This window comes from Elephas maximus, chromosome 16, assembly GCF_024166365.1.
Source record: "Elephas maximus indicus isolate mEleMax1 chromosome 16, mEleMax1 primary haplotype, whole genome shotgun sequence".
In the NCBI taxonomy this organism is placed as follows: domain Eukaryota; kingdom Metazoa; phylum Chordata; class Mammalia; order Proboscidea; family Elephantidae; genus Elephas; species Elephas maximus.
The window spans coordinates 61,639,764-61,666,812 of NC_064834.1; the positions used below are offsets into that span (position 1 = coordinate 61,639,764).

Genomic DNA, 27,049 nt, shown 5'->3' on the forward strand with positions numbered 1-27,049 from the left:
TGTTTTGTTTGTTCTTCTTTTTTTTTTTAATCTGAAGGAAACATGTTCTGGTCTTCAGAACACTAAAGAGAAAATTTTGGCTTAGGCCAGTGTTGAGTCTGGTGCCAAACTTTGATAGAATTCAAATTCACGTACACTGTGGAGTTTTGTTCACAGAGGTTGTCCCACTAGAGTAATCCTTCACTTTGCTCTCTATTCAGCTGTCTGAACACTTCCTGTTTCAAACACCTATGTTACTTGATTTAAACAATGGTAAAGTTAAAAAAAGAAGAACAGTAGTAGTAATGGTTGCTGCTACATTTGTTTAGTGAATGCTTACTGTGTGCCAGGGACTGTGCTGGAAAATTTATGTACACCCTAACACCCTATCATTTAATTCTCAGAACAAGTCTGTAGCATAGATAGATACAGCTATCCCTCACTTGGACTTAGAGAAGATAAATATTTGCCCAAAGCCACCAGCTAAGTGGTTAAGCTAGAATTCATGCCCAGGTTGATACTAACTCTGAACCCTGTACCCTTAACCGCGGGGCAGTGATCCTTGCCACCCCACCACCCCCAGTCTGTGATGCATAGCATAATCACACTGATATGGCTGGGACTCCAAAAATATGATGGAACTGATTTTAACTCATTCTGCCCAAATCTTAGTGGCCATAAGGTCATCTCCAAGGATGTAGATGACAAAATATTATTTCCTCCTGAGAATGAAAAGCCCTTTTCCCAGTAATCTCACAAATAATACCACCCCCTTACAGCTGTATAGTACCTAACAGTTTACAGAGCCCTTTCTCCTTAAGGAGCAGGCTCTCCTTAAGTAGTGGCTTAAATTCAACTAGTTTAGCAACCCCAGCAAGGCAAGAGTGTCTCTTTCTTGATGACTCTAACGAAAGCCTCAGGGAGTGTCCATCCTTGAGCCAGTTACTGTGACCAGGGGGATGTGGGGCTCTGACTGGCCAGGTCTGGGTATTATTATACCCATTTTACAGATGAGAAAATTCTAAGGCTGGGAAGATGAAGCAACTTTCCCCCAGTCTCACACCCAATACCAGGCAGACGGAAGCCCAGACCTCCAACCACAGCTCATCTGACTGCTGCTGTTCACGAGATGCTTCTTGGCCTCTACAGTTGAGTTCATCAGCACAGAAGGCAGAGTTCAGAGACAGCCCTTGCATTGGCCTTTTCTTTCGTTTGTTACATTTCTCTGAAATGTCTGAGGCTTGAACCACTTCCTCCTGTGCTTTGCTGTCTTGGCGCTTACTTCTGCTGGAATACTGATCACTCTGTGTTCTCATCATCTGATTCTCATCTGTCTCCTGTGCCATTTCAGGAAGGGTTCTCTTTTTTCATCTCTGGATTCCCACCACTCAGCGACTTTGCCTGGCTCATAATAGATGCTTGATGCATGTAGGCTGGGTGAACAGACTCAGGACTGCACACTTGGCCCCTTTAGTGGGGTCTCTGTTTCAGAGCAGAGGCCTGACACAAGTAACTGAACCAATTGCCATGGAGTTGATTCCAACTCATAGCGAGCCCATGTGTGTGAAAGTAGAGCTACTCCATAGGGTGTTCAGTGGCTGATTTTTTCAGAAGATCACCAGGCCTTTCTTTCAAGGCACCTCTTGGTGGACTCCAACCTTAGCCTTTTGGTTAGCAGCCAAGCATGTTAACTGCACCACCCAGGGACCCCAAACACCCCCACAGTCCCTGCCTTATCTTGGGTGCTCTCTTCGTTTCAGAACAGGTTGGATTACACAACAAAAATTGCCAAATTTCCAGTATCCTGACTTGCACTGAGGACACTTTGCCTCACTCCTTGTGCCCAAATACTAATCCATCATTGCATCCTATTGGGGACTCAGAATAAAATGTGAAAGAGCTGCGGGACAGATACTGAGCATTCTCAAACCAGAACAGCTGTCAGGCTCTCCCTGTGGATACAATATGTTACACACCCTTTGAACACAAAGCAATTAGACCATTGAAATGGTTTCCATCTGGGTCTCCTGAATCTCTTAGCATTATAAAAGTAACCAATTCTCTTGTATGTTATATTTTATTTTTTAAATCCTTGGGTGAAATGCTAATTAAATAAAATAAAAAATAAATAAATAAAAACCTTTTAAAGCAAGCAGGGGAGTTTTTAATCTAATTATGCCCTGTGAATTCTTTGCAACCATTAATGGCTCAAAAGTGAAACCTCAGCCCTGGGGGCAGTGAGTCTCCTAGAAGCCTGGATGAATCAGATGGCTGTGTGCTAAATGTTTGTTTCTCCAGTGAGCGTGGATCAGCCCTCGGCGTGGTCATGTGCTAGATATTCTAGTTCTGTGATCTGATACCCAAGTCACATAACTCACTGTGTCGCTCCCCATCTTCCCCAGATTCGATGTTTGAGTCTGATTGCACAGGGTGCAGCTGCATGAGGTTTAGGAGAGGAGGGGATGGCGAGGGTGCACGGAACCTTGCCCCCTCCTCTGCTGTCCAGACAAGGGGATTTCCTGCCTTTGCCCCTGGAGCCTGTGGGGGTTCCAGAAAGGGCCTGCATCTTTGCATCTCTCCAGTGCCCAGCTGAGGGCCTTGCATATCAAAAGTACTCAGTATCTCTCCAAACTGAGGGGAAAACCACAAATAAATGTGGGTGGAGCTGATAATTTTGTGATGAGATCGATTATTTGGGGCTTAGTTAAGGTTTTTGGAAGCCATGTCTGTCTTGTAGGGCGCTGAAAGCTGGGATGGATGGTCTTGGTCCTCATTAAAGTTTTGCCACCACCCAGTTGTGTGACTTTGGACAAGTCACTTTCTCTCCTTGTTAATGAGGGGGTTGGATGAGTTGACCCAGTTAAGGCCTGTGATTCTAAGCTTTCCCAGGTTGCCACTCTCCAGCTAGTAAAGACAGCAGACATTAAAAAGGAAAAGATCTCTGGGTTTTCTCACTCAAGCAGAGTTAGCTCCTGGCTGAGTTCTCAGAGGGTCTTTTGGTGCCTGGTCAGATGGTCTGTACCCCCCAGGGCCCCAGGGGGATGAATTCATACCAACAAGATCCATACCCATCACTGTCTCTGCGTGGAAGCTTCTTTTGCATCTAATTGTCTTACCCAGAAAACCCAGTGCCGTCGAGTTGATTCCGATTCATAGCAACCCTTAATTGTCTTAGGGGATCGTATTTGTTTCCTGTGGCCAATATAACAAATTATATAAATTTACTGGCTTACTACAGCACAACTTTATTACCTGAACTTCCGGAAGTCAGAAGTCCAAAATCAGTCTCTCTGGGCTTTAGCAGTCTAGGTGTCAGCAGAGCTGATTCTCCTGAAGATTCTAGGGGAAAATCTATTTCCTTGTGTGTCCCAGTTTTTAGAGACTGCCCACATTCCTTGGTGCGTGTCCCCTTCCTCCATCTTCAAAGCCAGCAGTGTAGCATCTTCTTTCCTCTCTCCTCTTCCTCCCTCCTTACGTCTCCTTTCTCTGACCCTGATTCTTCTGCCTTCCTCTTATAAAGACTCTTGTGATCACATTGGGCCAACCCAGATCATTCAGGATAATCTCTCCATCTCAAAATCCTTAACTTAATCACATCTCTAAAGTCCCCTCTACCATGTAAGGTAACATAGTCACAGGTTTGGGGAATAAAATGTGGATGTTGTTGGATGGGCCATTATTCATCCTTCTGTAAGGATTATCTATTCAACTTTAACACCCAGACTTGGACAGGGAGAAGAGTATATTTGGACACCTGCTTTGGAATGGAAGAAGACAGGCAGTCCCCTAGGCAGGTAACTCTGGACCTGCCTGTGGGTTTAGCTGTACACAACAGCAGAATCATCACCTTTTTGGGTGTGTTTAGATTCTCCTTTTTCAATTGCTTGAGAACATTTATCCACAGAAATGTGTACTCACCAAGGAGTTGTCTACTTCTCAAAGCTACCTGGTTCCATGAGCCACGTGCATTGTCTTCCTTCTCCATTCTATTCATGGCAATTACTAAGTGCTCACAAGATGCTGGGCAAAAAGTCTCCAAGACATCCTCCCTCCCCTTGTGGAGTTTATGTCTAAGTGGAGGAAAAAGGCACGTATGCAAGTATTTTTAACACCAGGCAGGATGTGCTAAGTGATGTAACAGTGGTAAACCAAGGTAAGTGGTAAAAAAAAAAAAAAAAAAAAAAGGAGGACACCATCAGTTCTAGCCCCTAAAGGTATCAGATCATGCACCCCAGTTTTTGGCTCAGAAATATGATCACCACATACACACATTTCAGGCTACTAACTCTTGCAGGCTAAGAATTTCAGGACTTTTTTTTTTTAAAGTACAGGAGGGTGTGTCTTTTTCTTCTTACGTAAAAGGTCTTTGGTTCAAAAGAGGTGTCCAGCTCTGAAGACTCATGTGAAATCACTTGTATTCAAGGTTGATTAAAGTTGGGACGATAAGAATTTGCTAGACATAGCAGAAGTTAGAAAGAAAATCTGGTGAGTCTTCTTTCACACTGAATCTGAATAGGTAAAGTCCTGTAACCTGGACTATACTCTGAAGAGGACTGATTTCCCATGGCCAACTTACAAATGCCCAGAGTGGTTCACTTTCCTAGTTGGAAAGATCATTCTTCCTGACATGTTGCTTCAGAGGCAAGAGAATCTCCAGCAAGAGCTCCCTTCAACCCAGAACACAATTTTAGAAAATACAGCTGACTTCTCTGGGAGAAATAAACCAACCTTGTCTTACTCTGGTCATGAAAACCAAACTGGCACCTCATTATCACCTTGTTAGTAAGGTCAGGCTGTGCTATGGACAAACCTGGTAGGAAGGGTTGGCCCTGTTTGAGCAGGGTTTTGAGTTAAGCTTAATTGCTCTTCTAAAGCTCAGCTACTTAATACTACACACAAGTTGAAATCTGTCATCAGACTCTTGACCATCCTCCCCTTTTCATATTCTCACCTGTGTAGAAAATGAGTGCCTCCCCAACTCTGCTGCTGTCATGATTTGTGCCTGGGCCACACTGGGACCACCAAGGCTTGGCTGCAACCAGCACAACTCTCCAGAACAAAAAGGGTCTGTGATCACCTTGACCACCCTCATCTCCCAATTCCCACTCCCAGTATCTTAAAATGCAGCCAGCCCTTTCTGCCCTTGGAGCGTAGCAGGGCTGCTGGTGGGTGGAGGTGGTATCTTTTTAACAGCTTAGAGCAAATTCTTGATTTTTCACACAAATGTCATTTCTGTCTGGATCTGAAATGTGTTTTGTACTTGTATTTAAATGTGGGTGTGCCTGACATTCTGGGAACTCACTTCAAACAAAACCGAGAAGCCACCCATGAAGAAGGGCTCAAGGAGGGCTGAGAAGCAACATGTTTTGAGTGCCTTGTGCCCATTCTCTCCTTTTCAAAGTACAGCTTGGGTCCCAAGTGTGTATTCACCAACAGTGAGTATTTGTAAGTAGATCACCTAATCTGGCTGAGTTTAGGTTCTTGCCCCGCAAAATTGGGGTGGAAATTATCTACCCCCATAGGACTGATGGAGAGATCAAATGAGATAGCATAGTTTAACCTTTGGACACACAGTAGCATTGCAGTAAACGTGAGCACTGTCTCCCAGTCACCTTCCTCCCCACCACCTCCCTGTCTCCTCCTGACTGCCTCCGCTCTCTTAGACCAATGCAAAGGGCCAACCTAAGCAGAAGTTCTTATTCCTCAAAGTTTCTCTGAAGTGGGAGAGGTGTGACATGCCACACACTTTCCCTTTCTCTTCCTCCCCTCTCCACCCCAGCCTCTTTCCTCTGTGTTTCATTGTTGTTGGGCTCTCTCTGTACAGTGTGGGACAGTGGTAAACTTGTCTAAAGTGCCCACCTTTTCAGTTTCCCCACCCTTCCATAGACAGACATGTTGACTGTACCAGTTTCAAGTGCCCAGTCCCATTCTTCCCATTGAAATGCCTTAGGAATTCCAGTTCATCAGCATCCAAAACACATTTCCTGATTATACCCACTCCCCAGAAGGGAGTTTAAGACCCAAAAAATATGGTCTTCCAAAAAAGCCCTGACTGTGGTCACCATCCCAGATTTTCTGCGAAAGCTGTCCCCTTTCCAGACTGTATGTTCTGACTGTTGGTCCAGAAAACACCATAACCAAACAACAGAGGTCACATGAAAGGCAATATCAGACAAGACACCATTGTAAGAAGATTCTGTGAGAGCCCACCGCTGCCTAATCTCAAACTTAGATTCTTCACTTGTCATATTGTTGTGTGACTCCTTATACTAGTTGGGTTTGAGAGCTGGATAGAAGGGAGTATAATTCTTGTTGCTTTTGAATGTGAAACGAGGACAAGGATGAAAGTGTGTTTGGCACACATATGCATACAAGTCACTCTGTATGTGATTTTGAAGCCAGTTTTTTTTTTTCACTTAACATTAGAGCGTATGGATTTGCTCATGTCATGAACAATTATTATTGTAAACATTGACTTTACCAAATTCAAGCCAGTGTACCATTGGCAATAATGGGGGAACCAGGTACCAAGAGGAACTTAGGACAGTGGGATATTATGTCTCTGAAGTTTCGTACCAGGTACACAAGGATTCATCTTGTGACCCTTTATATTTTTTGAAAATCGTAAATATTGTGCAATAAATTAAAAATGTAAATACCACAGTTATGGTTTGATAAAATAATTCTAAGGAAAAAAAAAGTAAATAGCAGTGGTAAACGGTTCCTTAACACCTCATTATGTAGATATAGCATAATTTACTCCAGTTAAAGCCACTGTTGTTAGGTATTTGTGATTTTCAACTTTGGGCTCCAAAATAATGTAGTGTTAAACATCTTTGGGTATTAAGCTTTGTCTGCATTTTAGCTCATTTTCTTGGGATAGAGTTATAGAAGTAAATAATTGAGCCAAATACTGTGAATACAGTGAGTACGTACTGCCAAGCTGGGTGAATTCAGACTGTCATCGACATCAGACCCTTTCCACTTTGTCTCACCAGCAGAGTGCTGCTATTATAATTTTTTTTTGTTAATATTTGCTATTTTGCTAGGCAAATTTTTGTTTGTAATGGTTTTAGTTTGTAATTCTTTGATTACCGGTGAGATTGAACACTGTGTCATATTATAATTTTTTTAAACTGCTGTGTGTGTGTGTGTGCACGCGCACGCACGCGCATAGGCTTTTGCAGATGCACTTGTATGTAGGGCCTGTGTGAAAGGATCTTATTTATGTGAATGGGGCCACATATAAGCAAAGAAACAGCCCCTTGTCCCCCTTGATGAGAATCAGTTGTGCATCTGGACCTTTGTCTCCCCACAGTGCCGCCAAGCTCCTGGACAAGAACCCGTTCTCGGTCAGTAACACAAACCCTCTGCTTCCATCGCCTGCCAGTCTCCAACTGGCTCAGCTGCAAGCCCAGCTCACCCTCCACCGGTTGAAGTTGGCACAGACAGCTGTCACCAACAACACTGCGGCTGCCACGGTCCTGAACCAAGTCCTCTCAAAAGTGGCCATGTCCCAGCCCCTGTTCAACCAGCTGAGGCATCCTTCTGTCATCAGCACCCCGCATGGCCATACTGGGGTGCCCCAACATGCTGCCACCATGCCCAGTGCCCGGTTTCCCTCTAACGCAATTGCCTTCTCACCCCCTGGCCAGACACGAGGCCCGGGACCCTCCATGAGCCTTCCCAGCCAGCCCCCCAGTACCGTGGTGATGCATCCTTTCAGTGGTGTCATGCCACAGACCCCTGCCCAGCCAGCTGTCCTCTTGGGTATTGGCAAGTCTGGGCCCACTCCTGCTACTGCAGGATTCTACGAGTATGGCAAAGCCAACTCTGGCCAGGCACATGGGTCAGAAACAGACGGTCAGCACAGCTTCCTGCCAGCCTCAGCCTCTACCTCGGGCAGTGTGAACTACGAAGGACATTATAGTCACCCAGGACAAGATGGCCAAACCGCCTTTCCTAAAGACTTCTACGGACCCAACGCCCAAGGATTGCATATGGCAGGTGGTTTTCTGGTTGAACAGGCCGGGGGCATGAAAGGTGAGGTGGGCCCACTGCTGCAGGGAACAAACAGCCAGTGGGAGAGCCCCCACGGATTCTCTGGCCAAAGCAAGCCTGATCTTACAACAAGCCCCAACCTGTGGCCTCCAGCCCTCAGCCAACCCTATGAGCTGTATGACCCGGAGGAGCCCACCCCAGACAGGACCCCTCCTTCCTTCGGGGGCCGGCTTACCAACAACAAGCAGGGTTTCGGTGGCGCCCGGCGGCGGGCCAAGGAGGAGCAGGCGGTACTGTCTGCACGGCCCCTGCAGGCTCATGAGCTGAATGACTTTCACGGTGTGCCCCCCCTCCACCTGCCACACACCTGTAGCATCTGTGACAAGAAGGTGTTTGATTTGAAGGTGAGTTGTCCAGGACAGGCTGGGAATCACAGTGAGAGCCTTGGCAGGCTTGTCACCACGACCCCGTTTCTCTCTGCTCATGGGAGAGGAACTGTTACATTTGGGGATTGGGTAGCAGCATTTTGCCATCTGTACCCCTGATCCTTGGAAACTCTATGGGGCAGTTCTACCCCATCCTATAGGGTTGCTAGGAGTCAGAATTGACTCGACAGCACTGGTTTTTTTTTTTAACCCTTGATCAAAACATAGGTATTAGAACTAAGGAGTTCTTGGTTGGTACAAATAGTTAACATACTTGGCTGCTAACCAGAAGGTGGATCCAGTCCACCCAGAGGTGCCTTGGAAGAAAGACCTGGTGATCTACTTCTGAAAAATCAGCTTCTGAAAACTCTATGGAGTAGTTAGTTCTATTCTGACACACATGGGTTCACCATGAGTCCCAGTTGATTCAACAGCAACTGGTTATTAGAATCAAAAGGAATTTCAGAAACTGCTCAGGCCCAGTCCCTTGCTTTAAGGCAAGTAAGAGATGAGCACCCACATTTTGTAGAGGAGAAAGCTGAAGCTGAGCGGGCCTCGACGGCAGAGAACAGCTCAACAACTCAGGCCTCCTGCCTCCTGGTTGAGGGCTTTTCCTCGGTGGTATGCCTAGAGGCTACCATTCTGTAGTGTACTGAGCCTCAAAGGGAAAAAGGAAAGGCTTGCAGAATTTCAGGTCAGAGGCAAGAGAGTAATTCTCAGGTTGGACCCAGACAAGTTATTATATGGGGCCTCAGCTTCCCCATCTGCAAAATGGACATAGAGCCTCTTGAGACCTTCCCAGCACTTGTAAAATGCTTCGGGCCCCTGCAAACCAAGGTCCCTTACAGTAAATTTTTTCCCAGTGAATGTAATGATGATGCAGAGAAATATTCCAAAGTAATAATAATTATAATCAACAAAAAACCCCAAAGCTGTTGTTGTCGAGTCGATTCCGGCTTATAGTGACCCTATAGGACAGAGTAGAACTGCCCCATAGAGTTTCCAAGGAGCAGCTGGTGAATCCAAACTGCCGACCTTTTGTTTAGCAGCCAAGCACTTAACCACTGTGCCACCAGGGCCCCAATAGCTAAAGTATATTGAACTCTTTCTGTGTGCTAGCAATAACTCTACAAGGTATAAAATATAGATACCATTATTATTCCCATTTTACAGATGAGGAAACCAAGGCCCAGAGAGGTAGATGACTTGCCCAGAGCTCCCTAACTAGAAAGTGGCAGGGTGGCGATTCAAACACGGGTTGGCCCCCTCCCAGAGCTATCCCTCTAAAGCACTGGACTGCTGTCCCTCATCGGGTTTGGAGAGCAGAATAAGCCCCTGCTTAAAAAAAAAAAAAAAAATTTTTTTTTTTTTTTTTTAGTAGTGGAAGTCACACCACAGTGTGACATTAACCTCTGCTTGGGTCACATCATCCAAGTGTATAACTGTCACTTGAGTGGGACACACCCTATCACTCCAGTCTCAGAAGGGGACTGGTGGACATGAGGAAGTGCTTGAGGGCTTTGTCTCTCATAAGCCTTTTCTAAGGCTTCACACTCATTGTAAGCCCACCTGCCAGATTCTCCTGACTGGATGGAGACATGGGTGGGGTCTCTCTCGGGGAAAGGAGAGGAAGTGGGGGATGGGGTCATGCAGATGAGATCAAGGGCCACTGGGAGAAGAGGAGGGGATCAACTTGTGAGTCTGGGCACCTGCCTGAGATGGGCATGGAATGTGCGAGGCTGGATGGAGCAGGGCTAGGAGCCTGAGTGGGAGGGAGGAGGGGAGTGAGGTATGTTGGGAAGGGAGATGCCGGGCCCTCCATGCTCCCTGCCTGGCCAGTGACTCCTGCAAAACTCACCCCTCACCTTCCCTGCAGTGCCCCTCCGTCGTGGACTCAGTTCTCTTTTTGTTCTTTTTCTTCTGTCCTAGGACTGGGAGCTACATGTGAAAGGGAAACTGCACGCTCAGAAATGCCTGGTCTTCTCTGAAAAGTAAGTGCTGTCCCAGAGACCAGAAACCCCGGTGGTGTAGTGGTTAAGAGCTCGGCTCCTAACCAAAAGGTTGGTAGTTCGAATCTACCAGGCGCTCCTTGGAAACTCTATGGGGCAGTTCTACTCTGTCCTATAGGGTCTCTGTGAGTTGGAATCAACTCGATGGCAACACGTTTGGTTTTTCCTTTTTTGTTCTGGAGACCAGGTTCAGGTATACTCTCAACGAATATTCATTGAGCACCTACTAGGGCTACAGCAGAGAACAATATAGGCAAAGTTCCTGACCTCAAAGAGTGTGATGCTTCATGCGGGGAGACAGAAGATAAACAAAATAAACCAGTAAATTACATGGCATCTCTGGTTAGGAGAAAACAAGGTCAGGGCAGGAGGTGGAAGTGTGTCTGTATGTGCATGGGAATGAGGGGAGGGTGCTAGTTCTTGCATTTTAAATGGGTACTTCTTTGCACGGGAGCATTGGTGGCACAGTGGTTAAGCACTCGGCTGCTAACCAAAAGGTTGAGGCTCAAACCCACCAGGTGCTCAGCGGAGAAAAATGAGGCGGCCTGCTTCCATAAAGATTACAGCTTTGGGAATGTTATGGGGCAGTTCTTTTCCTTTGAAATGTATTCAGAATCTAGAATCCAAAAGAAGCCTGGCTTTCTTTAACCATCACCCTCCTACACTTCCCCCATCACCATCCCCTCTAGCCCTTGACAACCACTAATCTACTTTATGCATCTGTAGATTTGCCTATTCTAGACATTTCATATAAATGGAATCACAGCACATGTGGCTTTTATGACTGATGTTTTCATTAGCATAATGTTTTCAAGGTGCATTCATGTTGTGGCATGTATCGGCACTTCATTCTTTTATCTGTTGTAGCTGTGTGTCATCGAGGTGATTCTGTCTCATAGTGACCCTATAGAACAGAGCAGAACTGCCCCATAGGGCTTCTTAGGCTGTAATCTTTACGGGAGCAGATCACCATATGTCTTTTCTCCCACCAAGCCGTTGGTGAGTCTGAACCACCAGCTTTTCAGTTAGCAGCTGACCACTTAACCATTGTACCACCAGGGCGCCTATTCCTTTATGTACCCTTTGCCGTCGACTCCATTACGACACACAGGTCCTTCTTTGCTCAGGAGCCCTGATGGCACAGTGGTTAAGAGCTTGGCTGTTAACCAAAAAGTTGGCAGTTCAAATCCACCAGCTGCCCCTTGGAAACCCTGTGGAGCAGTTCTACTCTGTCCAATAGGGTTGCTATGAGTCCTAATTGACTCGATGGCAATGGGTTAGGTTTTTATTCCTTTATATAATTGAGTAATATTCCATTTTATATATATACATATATACACACATATATATCCTACATTTTGTTTATCCATTCATTCACTGGTGGATGTTTGGGTTGTTTCCACCTTTTAATTATTATGAATAGCACTGCTATGAACATTTGTGTACAAGTTTTTGTTTGGACACCTGTTTTCAGTTCTTTCAGGGAGATGCCTAGGTGCGGGTCATAGGTAATTCTGTGTTTAATTTACTGTGGAACTGGTTCCCTCTTTTCACCCCCCTCCAGCGCTGGTGTCCGGTGTGTACTCAGCTCGGCAGAGGGGACGCTATGCGCCTCTCCCAACAGCACAGCTGTTTACAGCTCCGCTGGGAACGAAGGTGAGTGAGGGCCTGCAGGTAGGCAGCTTGGAGCAGAAAGCAGCTTCCCCAAGGCTTGTTATCAAAAGTCCTGATAACCAGAGCTTCTTCCCTTCTTATATGTGTATAAAGCAAACATCCCAAGACACTAAAATGCACTGAGCCTGCTGTCGAAGCCCAAAGACATTATCTGAGATATTTTAGATGCAAAACTTTACTGGCTATTAACATGCCCAGAGGTGTGATCACACTGATCACTAATTAAAAAGAAACTTTCATTTTTCTCTCCCACTTATGTCCTAATAATACCTTTGAAGGTGAAGTAGAGTCTAGGTTTTCACCTGGCTTGTGTAATTTGTCATTTAGACTATGCCTCAAATCTTGGAACATCGTATTCGGCCATTCCAGCAAGATCATTTCCTTCAGCTTCCCCAGGGACGAATGTGAGTAACAGAAGCCTCTCCTCCTTTGTCATTGTCATCATCAACACATTTGTGTCACCTGTCAAGCCTGGCTGTTGTGTCATTACTTGTAGAGGAGGCTGGGGTGAAGATGGGGCAGGTGTGGTTTTGTACAGCTCAGGAAAACATGTCCCTGGGCAGAGGTTACTTAATTCAGTTCAGCTAGTATTGAAACACACAGATAACAAAGTTGACATAAATTCTTAAAATGGAAAAAACTCAGACTTTCTAGCATTGAGCCCTGGTTTAGAAGAGGAAAAAAAAAAAAAAGCTTGAGCTCTTGTGGCTTTTTCAGAAAAGACTTTCTGGTGTTTTATTGAAGTGGACAATTTCCCAGGAGAGGATAACTCTGAAAGGCGAATCAGAAAGAAAACGTGTTTAAAAGCAAGGACCAGGTAGTATTTGTTGGTCCCTTGGGGAAATGGTTGCTGCCTATAATACACTGTTTTGTTTTGTTTCCTTTGTTCCCTGTAACGTGCTTTAGTCCCCCGGAGCTCTACAAGCATCATCCCTCCCTTTTTCTCTTCCAATTCAACCATCGACACCTCTCCACAAGCACATGGACGGGAGTGGGAGGGGCAGAGCCGGCTATAAAACAAAGTGCGTTTGGCTGAATCCTGCTGGAGGGCGCATGTTTGTTTCTGTACTTTTAAAATTCATGCTGTGAACAGCTGCAGCCTCTTCTTCTCAAGCCACTAGGACAAGTGCATGAGAGCAGGCCTCAAAAGAGCAGGACATGAAGTACAGGTGTTAGAGCCTGGTGGGTGACTAAGTGGGAGGTGAGGAAATTCCTGATGAGACGTGAGGCCTCTTGGACCGAGAGTTCTATTTGTGTCTGTTTGTGATGTTTCACGGGAGCAGTGCTGTAAGAAAGAGCACCACTTGGGAGGCCCACTTTTCTGTGGAAGAGAATTTGTCATTTCCCTCACTTTGCCCTCCCTGTGTAGAGCCACATCCACGTCATTGGCAGCCTTGGGTCAGAAAGTGGAATGGCTGGGTTCAGCAAGCCCTGGTGGTTTTGTCTTTGAGCTCAGACTGCTGATGACCTGGCCTTGTGCCCTTTTGGGGGCACTGGCACCTCCAGCACCAGCCCGACCCCAGGGCCTTCTTCCACACTCTGTGGGCCATAGTGGCACCTCTGTGCCCACAGTCCTGCTGAGGCCCCACCCCTGGCACTCAGGGGACTATTGTGGACTGAATTGTGTCTCCCAAAAATGTGTGTCAACTTGCCTAGGCCATGATTCCCAGTATTGTGATTGTCCATCATTTTGTCATCTTATATGATTTTCCTATGTGCTGTAAATCCTACCTTTATGATGCTAATGAAGCAGGATTAGGGGCAGTTATGTTAATGAGCCAGGACTCAATCTAGAAGATTAGATTTTGTCTTAAATCAGTCTCTTTTGAGATATAAAGGAAGTGAGCAGAGAGACAGGGGACCTCATACCATCAAAAAACAAGAGCCAGGAGAATAGTACATCCTTTAGACCCAGGTCCCTGTGCTGAGAAGCCCCTCAACTGGGGAAGATTGATGACAAGGACTTTCCCCCAGAGCCCACAGAGAGAAAAAGCCTTCCCCTGGAGCTGGCACCACGAATTTGGACTTCTAGCCCCCTAGACTGTGAGAGAATAAATTTCCCTTTGCTAAAGCCATCCACTTGTGATATTTCTGTTATGGCAGAACTAGATAGCTAAGACAGGGACTGTGACTGAGATGAGGGAACCAGCTTGGGTGGCAGGCAGATTGGGGCCAGGGCTTTGTGTGTTGATTCCATCCTAGAGCCCAGGCAACTGAATCCCTTTATAAAGGGTGCTGCAAGGGGTGAGGAGAGACAAAGGCAGGACAACTCTGTGGTCTGTTCTATACCTTGTCCCCACCCTTTGCAGTTAACCATTGTATAAGAGACCCTTTTCTGTGAATGTGAAGTCAAGGGACCTAAATTCAAAAGTCCTCATTCTAGAGCCCACCAGCTGTGTGGCCTCAGGCAAGTCATTTCTCTGAGGCTCCATTTCCTTAGACGCGAACAAGAACATCTCTAATAATGAGTTTTGAAGGCAAATGACTGGGTTCTCACCTGGTTTGTATAATTTATCAGTTTGATTATGCCTCAAATCTTGGCTGTCATATGTGACCATTCCCACAAGGCCCTCTGGTTCAATGGTCAGTGCTAGAGAATGGAGATGAGGCATAGGACAGACCAGAGTTGCCCTGTCCTTGTGAGGATTAAATGAGACATGTATGTGACAATGATTTGTGAACTGTCTAGAACAGAAGAAGTAACAACAGTTGTTACTGAGTAAGGAACCCTCTTTTAGCCTGTTTTAGCCATGCAGAGTGGTGGGGGAACCCAACATGGCCAGCTGTGTGACTTTGGGCAAGTCTCAGTACCAGTGTACCTCTCACTGCAATCTGTCCAGTAATACCTGTGGTTATATCTGCTACCCCTTAGAGATGCTGAGATGCTCTCATGAAAGCACTTTGAAATAGTACTTACTGGGCAGGCAGAAGCAATCTTATGATTCCCATTAATACTGAGAAGCTCTGAGTACAACTTCCTGAAAACACCTAGAGAGGATGAGTTTATCTGGCTTGAGCCTGAGAAGAAGCAACCCAAGAAACACGGGCCACCAGCAGGAAGTGGAGGGCCCGAGACCACAGGCAAAGCATGGGTCGTGCCTGCGAACGCTTAGTCTGGGTGTGGATTTGGGTTCTAGGGACTTACTGTCCCTGTTTAATGTATGAACCATCTCCTCTACTATCCGAAGATGTTGATTCTTAAGAAGTCTGCTTATCTGCTATCTCTGATCAAAGTATAGCTTCTCCACTCAATGAGATGCAGCATTGGAAAGTGAAACACAGCAGAACTGAAGGCAGTCTTGATCCCTTACTAGTTGTGTGTACCTGAGCAAGTCCCTGAGGGACCTCGAAACCTTGGGATAAAGAGAAAACATTGTAGGATGATAATAGTTAAGATTTGTATAGTGCCTAAGATGTGCCACTGTTCTTAGCCTTTTTGCTTGTATTAAGTCATTTAATCTGCAAACAAACCCTGCGAAGTGGGTACTATTATTATCCTTATTTTATAGTTCAGGAAACTGAAGCATAGAGAGGCTAAGTACCTTGCCTAAGGACACCAAAGCAAAAAACCAAAGCCATTGCTGTCGAGTCAAGACCAACTCATGGCGACCCTATAGGACAGAGTAGAACTGCCCCTAGAGTTTCCAAGGTGCAGACGGTGAATTCACATTGCTGATCTTTTGGTTATTGGCCACAACTCTTAACAGTTGCACCACCAGGGTTCCACCTCTGAGGACACAGGCCTGGTAAATGGAGCCATTGGGATTTGAACCCAGGTGGCCTGGCTCGAAGGAGCCCCGGTAGTACAGTGGTTAAAGGGCTTGATTGCTAACCAAAAGGTTAGCAGTTCAAACCCACCAGCTGCTCTGTGGAGAGAAAGATGATGCAGTCTGCTTCTATAAAAATTATAGCCTTGAAAACCCTATGGGGGCAGTTCTATTCTGTCCTATAGGGTTGTTATGAGTTGAAATTGACTTGATGGCAACAGACTTGGTTTGGTTTTGTTGGCCTGACTCTAAAGTCCTCACTTGTAACCATTAAGCCATCTGCCCCTCTCTGGGTATTTCTGAAGTCTCTTCGTTTTTGGGATCCTTCTCTTTAGTAACCTCCCTCTCTCTCCCCTCAAGCTGCTAAGGAGGACCTAAGGCTGCCTTGGCAACCCCACATAGGTCAGAGTACAACTGTTTTCAGTGGTTGTGCTCTTTCCGAAGTAGATTCTCAGTCCTTTCTTCTGAGGTGCCTCTGGGTGAATTCAAACCTCCAGCCTTTTGATTAGCAGCCGAGTGTGTTAACCGTTTGTACCACCCAGGGTCACCATAAATCAGAACTGGCTCTACAGCTGCTGGTTTTAAGGCTGTTTTGGAGGTGCCGGGGACTTCTCAGGCCTTGGTAATCATGGAGCAAGGTGAAGAGGCCAGCCAGATCCAGCCTCCAAATTCTTCTGCCCTCATTACAGCATCTCCCAGGTGAAATCAGATGTATAAAGGTATTTTCTACAGATCTGGCTGGTTTTACTGTTAACAGCTCTAGTGGTCACATGAGCCTTCCCTAGGATGTCTGGGGAACAAGGACAAAGGCCACCAGCCAGGCCCTGCATTTCCAGTGGCCGGATGGTCACATCCTTCTCCCAGATGCTGGTCCTCCTCTTTGCCGTTTCTGGCAAATGAAATTGACTGCAGGCGTGTCTCACCTTAGTAAACCCGAAATACAAAAATGTTGACATTTGAAGTCAAGCTAAGAAGTGAAAAGCTGATTAATCTGCTACTGAGAGATACTTTGCAAGGCTCCTTTAAGTAACAGAGGAATTATTGATTTTTTTTTTCTGTTTGTCTTTGATTACTAACCTAAGTCTGGGTATGTAGATAAGCAGACACACATCAAGGGTTGATTGCTCTGTTAGCAGAGGAGACTTTGCCAAACTCTGAGTCACACTGCTTCACATATACATTTCTTTTGTTGTTTTCTGCTTCCAAAATGTACGATTATTGTGAAAATTCACATAGAACAGAAATGCTTAATGAGAATGAAATTCCTCCATTCACCCCTTTGAGACCCCATAGAAAACCCCTGAACGCTTTGATGTGTTTTCTTCCAGAAGTGTTTTCATGTCAGAGCTTTTTCTATCTGAATCCAATTACGTACATCTTTTCAGAAACGCATTGTGTTGAATGAAACCAGGAACGCCAGGACTCCCTCAGTGTAAGATCACTATTGTTTGTGGAGTGAAGAGAAATTGCTGGTCTAAATCTTCTTTAAGCAGCAGGACAAAGCAACATGGGGCTTAGGAATGAACTGTTAAAAAATCCAAAATGACCACAAAAGCCATATACTCTCACCACCAAGCTCTCAGACCAAGAGGCTTCGTGGAAATTAAGCTTGACCCAACTCAAGAGTCCGAGCCTTTTGTGTTCATATTTATTTTAGACAGAGATGGCACATTGAACCGACCTAGTTGTGTGTTCTGTTTGCTGCTGGTAGGGTGATTTGTGTTTGTCTCAGCCCCTCCCACTCCACCCCGGGGCCCTAGGAGAAGGGTGTTCACTTTGATTTAATCTTCTGCCATCTGACTGTGCCACGATACTTTATCCTTGGCTGCCCGAGTAGTTATAAACAGAGTAATCAGATTTCTGGAAGGGGCCATCGGGGCCTTTTGGGCTGTAAATAGTTTGCTCGCGCCTGCCCAAGATGCACTTTGCCTGCTGCCCTGTAAAACCACCATGTAGCTTTCACAGAATCTCAGAGTTTACTCAGTGCCGGTGACACAAATGGGCCTCCCTGACCTGGGCCAGTACACATTGTTTTTATGATTTTTTCTCACCAGGACCCTGCACATCAGGAAACTTGTTCAAATAAGGAAACTGAGTCATGGAGAAACAGAAACGTTTGTGGTAGCCCCTAGGTTTAAGTCACAGGTTGCCCCAGGAATAAAATGTGTGCTGTTTCTAGAACACCTGTCTGCCCTGGCCTTCCAGGTCCATGGCTCAAAGCACTCGGGGCCTCTGACTTCAGTGAGCATGGTAGTGGTGGTTTTGTTAGCTGCCATTGAGTCAGCCCCCGGTCCCACGCACAATGGAACAGAATGCTGCCCTGTGCTGCAACATCCCCATGATTGGTGGGGATTGGACTGTTGCGATCCATAGCGTTTTCACTGGTTGAGTTTCAGAAGGAGAGCACCAGGCCTTTCTTCCTAGTCTGCCTTAGTCTAAGAGCTTAGCTGAAACCTGTTCAGCATTATAGCAATGTGGAAGCCACCACTGACAGACACTTGGTGGCTGCACATAAGGTGCGTTGGCTGGGAGTCAGCCTGGGTCTCCCACATGGAAGGCTACTCACTGTCCCCTCCCCAACCATTTCAGCTCTTCCATTGCCCCTGTCCCCTCACCAGGAACCATCTTGTGCATTTTTAAAGAGAGCAGAAGAACCCTGGAGGAAGAGACAGAACTGGGTGGGTTTTTCCCCTATTTTTTCTTTTCTTTCTACAAATCTTATTTTTTCTTGTTGCAAAAGTGTACATACATGGTATAAAAATTTTGAACAGTACAGAAATAACAAATGGAAAATCCAACCCTGCAGAGAAAATGGAAGGTAAATGTCTTTTGCTATAACTATGTGTCTCTAGCTAGTATATGTGTGCATATTATTTATTAAAAGCATTTTTTTTTTTTTGCAAAACAAATAGCTGCCATCAAGTCATTTCCCACTCATGGCAACCCCATGTGTATCAGAGTAGAACTATGCTCCACAGGGTTTTCAATGACTGATTTTTCAGAAGTAGATCACCAGGCCTCTTGTCTGAGGTACCTCTGGGTGGGCTCCAACTTCCAACCTTGGGTTAACAGCCAGCTCATTAACCAGTTGTACCACCCAGGGACTCCATAGTTCATGCCAAACCAAAACCCGTTGCTGTCGAGTCAATTCCGACTCATAGCGACCCTATAGGACAGAGTAGAACTGCCCCATAGAGTTTCCAAGGAGCGCCTGGCAGATTTGAACTGCTGACCCTTTGGTTAGCAGCCATAGCACTTAACCACTACACCACCAGGGTTTCCTAGTCCATGCCACATATTCTATTACGCAATTTGCTTTTTTCACTTAAAACAAGTTCTCAATACATATTTTTTAATTGCTATCTAGGCATCTTTCCACATCAGTACGTAAAAACCTATCATTGTGTGACGCAACCTATTGTATAAATTTACTATAATTTAACAAGTTCCTGATTGACAGATTTTTCAGTGAGACCTGATTTTCAATGGCAAATCTGCCACTATTTCATTGACCATGGGTAGGTCCCTTAGAAGCCCTGGTGGTGCAGTGGTTAAGAGCTTGGCTGCTAACCAAAAGGTTGGCAGTTCAAATCCACCAGCTGCTCTTTGGAAACCCTTTGGGGCAGTCTTACTGTGTCCTGTAGGGTCGCTATGAGTCTGAATCAACTGGAAGCCAACGGTTTGGGTTTTTTTGTTTTTTGTTTTTTTTTTAAGTCCCTTAACTTCCCCCAGGCTTAGGGTTCCTTACCTGCAGTGATGGGTGTGGACCAGGTGACCTCCCTGTTCTAACATTCTTTGACTCTGAAGTTTATGGGGAATGTTGAAGTTGCTTGGCAGGTAAACAACCCAACGCCTGTAGGCAAGTCAGGCACCAATAAAAGTAGATTTACTCTAAGTCAAAGCTACTGCGCTCTATAAAATATTTGATACTTTTATTGAGTTCCATAGCGATGGACTCCAACCCCATTTGCTCTCTGCATAATATGTTCATAATATGTTCAGAATCAACATTATGAGGAATAAACATTAACATTTGCCCTGTGTCTGTCCTCAGGTGTGTTCAAGCACTAAACCAGCAGAGGCCCACAGGCTTCGTGCCAGGTGAAATTAGGGATACCCAAAAACCAAAAACCCACTGCTATTGAGTTGATTGCGATTCATAGTGAACCCATAGGATTTCCAAGGCTGTAAATCTCTACGGAAGCAGACAGCGACATCTTTCTTTCATAGGAGCCGCTGGTGGTTTCGAACCGCTGCCCTTTCAAGTTACCAGTCGATCGCTTTAAAAACCGCACCACCAAGGCTCCTTAAAGTAGGGGCGCAGTGACAGTTAATTGAAAATTAAATCTGCACTTCAGAGCCCTAGCAAGGACTTTCAGAGACTTCTCTTGAGGCTTATTGCCCTAAGCCACATTTTTATTGTAACTCTGTGAGTTATTTGAACTGAAGTTACTCTTTGACCTTGCCTGTGAAGCCTGTTCACACTTGCAGCATAGGGCATTGAAAGGTCCAGAATCTTCATGCACAAATATGTTTGCTCCTTTCCTATTTGTACCCATCTATAAAAGACTTGTATTGAGCGGAGAGGCCTGGGACCCGACCACATGAACCCTTTAGAAGTAGCATCTGGTTTTAAATGAGCGGCCCCAGCATGTGAAAATGTACAGACCAGGTCCCTGGTCGCCTGCGGAGGCGTTTAAGGTCGGTGCTGGCCTGCAGGCTGGGAAAAGATGACTCCTTTTAGGTTAGTAATTAGGGCTTTGGTTACAACCCCAGGACACCTTAGCTCTCTTAGAGATTTGTCCTTGGGCTGGAAAGTTTCAAGTGCACCTGGCGTATGTCTGCCTCCTGGGAGCTCACTCCGGCAGAGCAGGACGTGGGATGTGGGCAGAGCCTCCATTAACACTTCACTCCAGAAATACACATTGGTGAGATCTTACAGTTCTGTCCAAATCCCACCTGCTCTTCTTCCCCAGAGCACGTCTTTTAAAAATTTATTTTTGGTAACCCTTAATTTTAATATAATTGAAACTTACAGAAGAATCACAAGAATGGTATAAGGAACTCTCATATGTCCTTTGCCCAGATTCACTCCTTTTGTTACATTTTGCCCCATTTACTTTATCATTCTCTTTCTGTGTGTCTTCCTGTCTCTGTCTCTCTATCAGCTGTCCATCATCCATCTCTCTTTCTCTAATCACATGTGCATTTTTCCTGAACTGTTTTAGAGTAGAGGGGAGACATTGTGAGCCTTCCCCTCTGATTACGTCAACATGGATTTCCTAAGAACACGGACTTTCTCTTACATAATCAAAGTACAATGACTTTTTTTTCCCAGTCTAGGACCATCATAGGTTCCCTGGGTGACGCAAGTGGTTTGTGATGGACTGCTAACCAAAAACGTTGGTGATTCGAACCCACCCAGAGGTGCCGTGGGAGAAAGGCCCGGTAATCTGCTTCCATAAAGATTATAACCCAGAAAACCCCACGGAGCAGTTCTACTCTATAATACATGGGGTCACCATGAATTGGAATCGACTCAACAGCAATGGGTTTGGTGTTTTGGGTTTAGGACCATCATAGCACATCCTTTAACTGTTGGAGGCAAAAAGGAACAAACATTTCTTTGTAGGACCCTGGACACCAGGCACTGCACCAAAGTGCTTTACATACATTGTGGTATTTCCTCTTCCAAGCAGCCCTGTGGAATCAATTTTTATTTTCCCTGTTTTACAGATGAGCAAACTGAGGTTTGGAGAAATTCAGTAACTCGCCCAGGCCCCAGGGGTAGTCACTCGGGGAGCTGAGATGCAGACTTGGTTTGACTCTGTCACTGCCCTGGTGCTGGTGCACATACTTGACGTGGGTCTGTCCACAGAGAGGCCCCAGACCCATGTGTCTTTAGTTCATCTGAGTGTACCATCTCACTGTTCTGGGCTCTGCAGAAGCAGAATTATCCAGGGCACAGCAGAGCAGATAAGCAAGGAGCTCACTGCTTGGAGCTTCCATCAGACCTGTAGAGACGACCACCACCAACACAGACAAGCATGTCTGAAAGAGGAACATGCTTCTGAACATATGCGAGGATAAACAACCAATCACATAGAGAGGGAGGACAAACAGTGCATGGTTTGGGACAGGGAGTGGAAAAGACATGTGTTTCCTGTTTATGCCAAGCGCAGTTAGGGAAAGTTATCATTATCCTGGATCTCAGGGTTAGCTTGGCAAAGCTTCTGGGAGGAGTACAATTTTAGAATTTAGAACTGCATAAGCATAGGTATTTTACAGCTGGAAAAGACTTTAGACATCTAGGCCACCGCCCTCATTCCAAACATTGGGAAACCAAGGCTCAGAAAGAGAAATTGAATTTGTCCTTGTTGTACACCTAAAGAGTGGCTGAGCTGGGACTAGAACCGGGGTCCTCTGACTTCTAGACTCAGGGTCTTTTTACTACATCAGGGAATATGGAGCTTTTTACAGTCCAAACCCCCTTTGTTATTTACCTCTCTACCCCTAACAGCTGGTGTCCTGGATTCCATATTCACGAAGTTTATATCTGCCAAGACTTATATTAATGAATAATTAATTATCTGTTTTTATTAATCAGAGACATGGCCATACAACTCAGACTTCCTGATCTACCTAAAATATAACCAGAGTTACCCAGGTTGGTAGAATAAAGAAACACAAAGTATGATCTCAGGTTGAGTTTTTGAAATGTCAAAGACAATGCTGAGATTCCCCCCTCCATTGCCTTATTATTACCTTCAAAGACCCTTGAGGACTTTAGAGACCCCCAGGTTGAAAATTACTGTACAGCATCACGCTGCTTGCTCAGAAACACTCAGGGAATGTATTTTTAAAATTTGAGTGAAAGCCTTCATTGAGACCCATTTGTTTCAGCACCTTTCATTACCATGTCTGCAGCATGAATACGTCTCTTTCTTGGGTGACTGGTGGCTGTGCAGGCATTTATTCTTTGGGAGGCACATTCTACCACCCAGCAGCAGCAGTTGCTGAGCTCACGCTCAGATAAAAGCCTCTGAGCTGTTCTTTCAGTCTGGAGGAGACAATGGTGCCTGGTGACTAGGCAACTAGACGGACAAGGAGCTGTGATGGCCCCAGAAGTGCCCTGTATATCTGCTCTGTTGCCCAAGCTGAGACCAACCACAGCAAGGTCATATGGGTCAGAAAGGTGCCCTGCTAAGAGGACACCCAGCAGGGTGCTGGGCTCAGCCCTCCTGTTGATAAACCCAGTGGACCGCCACTTTGCCCTGCTTTAAATTTCAGACAGGCCCGTGTCTTTATGTGAAGTGCTCACCCTTGCATCGTAACAGCCCTCCTCCCTTCATCCCTGGAGAAGAGTTCAGGCCTCATTGCCCAGGCTTGGTCCCCCAAGTCTCCCAGGGGATGGAGAGGCCCATCTGTACTCCAGGAGGCAAGGGGGTCTCTGGGAGCTGCCTGAGCTACACATGGAATCATTGTTCTACTTTGGGAAAGTGCTTGACCTCAGAGCATCGCTGAGGGGGCGGTCGCAAGGGGTACCTGGGTTTCTCCAATTCAGGGCTGAGCCATAAAAAAGGAAATTCTTATTGCCTCTAATTGGCCTCAGCCCAGATGAGACAGATGAGAGCTTTTTATGGTGGACTTTTTTAACCAGTTCAGCCCTTGTTAGGGAAGGGACCTTGGTTCCTTTCCCCCTGTGTTACCTGAGCAGAGTCGGACCTCCAGCAAATGTAATTAGATGTTGAAGTTCACTTTATCGTAGAAAATGGTGATTATGCAAATTTAGGCTCCGTGTTTCAGGTTTGGGGAATTACACCCTTCTCCTCCACACTGAGTGGTGGTCCTCCACACTGGGTTGACTTATGGTTACTAATTCTTGAACCTCCGGATATTCCAGGCTATGATTAAAGTTTGTTGGGACCAAACAGACACTCCGCCTCCCTCTCAGAGCTTTGATCGTAACGGCTCAGGTCTTAGATTCCAAACTGTGTCCTCAGAGGTGCCTTTGGGGGGACCCCAAGGTTTGACCAGAACAATTCCTCTTTTATTTGTGTTGTATATTGGGCTGTTGAGCAAAATTTATTTGAAGAAAAGATTCCAAGGCTAAAAACATTTTGAAAACCACTGCCCTAAACTGCAGGTGGTTGCTGTAAATGTCTGTGTGTATGTATTTGTTGTTTCGGGGTGCATTTGAGTCGATTCAGACTCATAGCGACCCCATGTGACAGGGTAGAACTGCCCCATAGGATTTTCTAGGCCGTAATCTTGACTGGAGAAGATCACTAGGTCTTCTCCCTTGGAACCACTGAGTGGGTTCAAACCACCAACCTTTTGGTTAGCTGCCAAGCACTTAACCATGTATGTATCGACCTGTTGCCATCGAGTCGATTCTGACTCATAGCAGTGCTATAGGACAGAGTAGAACTGCCCCATAGGGTTTCCAAGGCTATATAATCTTTGCGGAAGCAGATTGCCACATCTTTCTCCCGTGGAGTGGCTGGTGGGTTTGAACCGCCAACCTTTCGGTTAGCAACCAAGCGCTTTAATCACTGTGCCACCCAGGCTCCTGGTATATGTATTAGTTCCCACAAATCCTTTCTGTGTTCTTTTCTCTTCACTGGAATTTTTAAAAACATTGTAAGTCAAGCAATGCCCAGGTGTATAACGAAAAGGCTATGCTTCCCTGCACTTTCTCCCTCCGGTTCCACCCTCTTAAGATAACCAGTGTTGACTGGCTGATATGCATCCTCCCACACCTTTCTCTGCCTGTGCTGATAGCCCGTAAAAGTTTTTTTTTATTGTGAACGTTTCCAAACTACACAATAGCGTGGAGACTGGTATAATTAACCCCTATATGCCATCACTTAGTTCCAATCATCATCAAAATTTTACAACACTTGCTTCATCTGTTCCTTTCTCTTGTATATTTTTTTCTACCGAAATGCATAGTACTACATTCACATGCTACTTGGCGACCTTTATTTTTTACTTAAAAACCTGTCTTGAAAATGATTGCGTTTTTTTTTTGTCCTCCTTTTAATGGCTGTGTAGTATTCCACTGTATGCTTGAATCATCACTTATTCAAACATTCCCCTATTGTTGGACACTCAGGCTCTTTCCAAAATTTTTGGCACCTCATAAATTATCACAATAAATGCCCTTGTATATAACTCTTTACATACTGGTGCCTGTATTTCTGTAGAACTGATTTCCCAAAGTGGGATGGGTGGGTGATGGGCTATGTATGTTTTAAGTTTTATTAAATATTGCTAAAGTATGTTTGCAAAGAGGCAGTGATGGTTCAGTGGTAGAATTCTTGCCTTCCTTGCAGGAGACTGGGGTTCGAGTCCTGGACAATGCACCTCACTCACAGCCACCTCCCATCCGTCAGTGAAGCCTTGCATGTTGCTGTGATGCTGAACAGGTTTCAACAGGGCTTCCAGATTAAGACAGACTAGAAAGAAAGGCCTGGTGATCTACTTCCAAAAATCAGCCAATGAAAACCCTAGGGATCAAACCATCTGACCCACAACCAATCATGGGGATGGCACAGGACTGGGCAGCATTTAGTTCCATTGTGCATGGGGTCGCCATGAGTCAGAGGCTGCAACGAACAACAACAACGTGTTCTCAGCAACATGCGAAATATGACCATTTCTTCACGTTCTGACAGCCTTGGATATTATTGCTTGTTAAAAATAGTGTGAATCCTTTTTGTAAAGAGATGGCGTAAAATAGTTGTTTTTATGTGTGCGGCGAATGGATTATTTTTTCTGCTTTAATTTTATAAACGACAGCTTTGCAATCATTGTTTGGGGGAAAGTAACCACTAGGAATAGCTGGACGTGAGGGAAAGAGGAAAATGTCTTTTGAAGCCCAGCCCCTGCTCTTTGTTCCCATTAGTTCACACAGCGGAAAGCGGGCGCTGGACGTGTAGTGCACATCTGCAACCTCCCGGAAGGAAGCTGCACCGAGAACGACGTCATTAACCTGGGGCTGCCCTTTGGGAAGGTCACTAATTACATCCTCATGAAGTCCACTAATCAGGTAGGCCTGGGCACTTTCACACTAGTATCTTTGGGACAGACCACACATTGGTGAAGGGTAATTACATAATTTTTTTTTTAAAGGAAGCTGTTGTTAACATAAAAAGGTGATACACAGCTGGCCTGTTGGTACTGCACCGAGGTTTTTGGTGGTGGTGGTATTTTGTTTCTCCTTTATCCTTTCACCCTTGTGATGGATACAGCCTTTTGTGAATTGCTTAGAAGTGAGGGGTGCTTTGGAACAGGGTGTTTATTAGCATAGAAAACCTAACTGGCCCCCCAAATAGAAATCCATGGACTTGAGTCTCTCGCTGAATTGCCAGCCTCTTATACAGTCTTACCCTCCCAGCTTCTCCTATCCAGCGGCCTGAATTTGGAACTGGCTGAAACAGGGATTTTTACTGCTTCTTCGTCTTAGCCTCTAAGGCCTTTGGGTCTCAGAGCAGGAGAGTAAATGGGAGTTGGTGGATATCTGCTAAATCTTAGAACTGGGAACCCTTAACCTGTGAGAACTGACTGAGCCTTCGGGCACTGAATATGTTTGTTTCCATTTCTAAAGTCAAAAGGGGAGTTAATAGAGTGGTCACAAATCAGAGTATCTTATATTTTTATTTTTAATCAATATTTTTACTTTATGAATCAGAGGAGCAGGCATAGGAGAAATTCTTTTCTTAGCTAAGGCATGAACTTTGGAGACTGAAGGCCACACCAGATCATTAGTCTCCCTCCATCAACCTGGGGATAGACTACCCTCTTGGTCTCTTTGATCCTAAGGCTCCGGAATTCTATTTTGGTAAGTATCCCAAATTCAGCTTGCACTGTTAATGCAGTGAGATTCACTGGGCTAATATTATTCCCATTTGACAGATGAGATCTAGAGGTACTAACATGTTTGCATCAAGAAAGAGGAACATTGAGACCAGAAGAACTAGATGGTGCCTGGCTACAACTGAAGACTGCCCTGACAGGGAACACAACAGAGAACCCATGAGGGAGCAGGAAAGCAGTGGGATGCAGACCCCAAATTCTTGTAAAAAGACCAGACTTAACGGTCTGACTGAGACTAGAAGGACCCCGGAGGTCATGGTGCCCTAGACCTTCTGTTAGCCCAAGACAGGAACCATTCCCAAAGCCAACTCTT

The 27,049-nt window shown here is 45.5% G+C and overlaps 1 protein-coding gene across 1 annotated transcript in view; it reads left to right on the forward strand.

Annotated features, from left to right (window-relative positions):
- RBM20 (RNA binding motif protein 20) overlaps positions 1–27,049 on the forward strand; it is a 197,810-nt gene that overhangs the window by 133,280 nt on the left and 37,481 nt on the right. Inside the window, exons 5-9 of the mRNA XM_049855099.1 lie at positions 7,298–8,384; positions 10,335–10,396; positions 11,979–12,070; positions 12,416–12,492; positions 25,766–25,909. Of these exons, the coding sequence (XP_049711056.1) occupies positions 7,298–8,384; positions 10,335–10,396; positions 11,979–12,070; positions 12,416–12,492; positions 25,766–25,909 (1,462 nt within the window). The remainder of the gene's footprint in view (positions 1–7,297; positions 8,385–10,334; positions 10,397–11,978; positions 12,071–12,415; positions 12,493–25,765; positions 25,910–27,049) is intronic.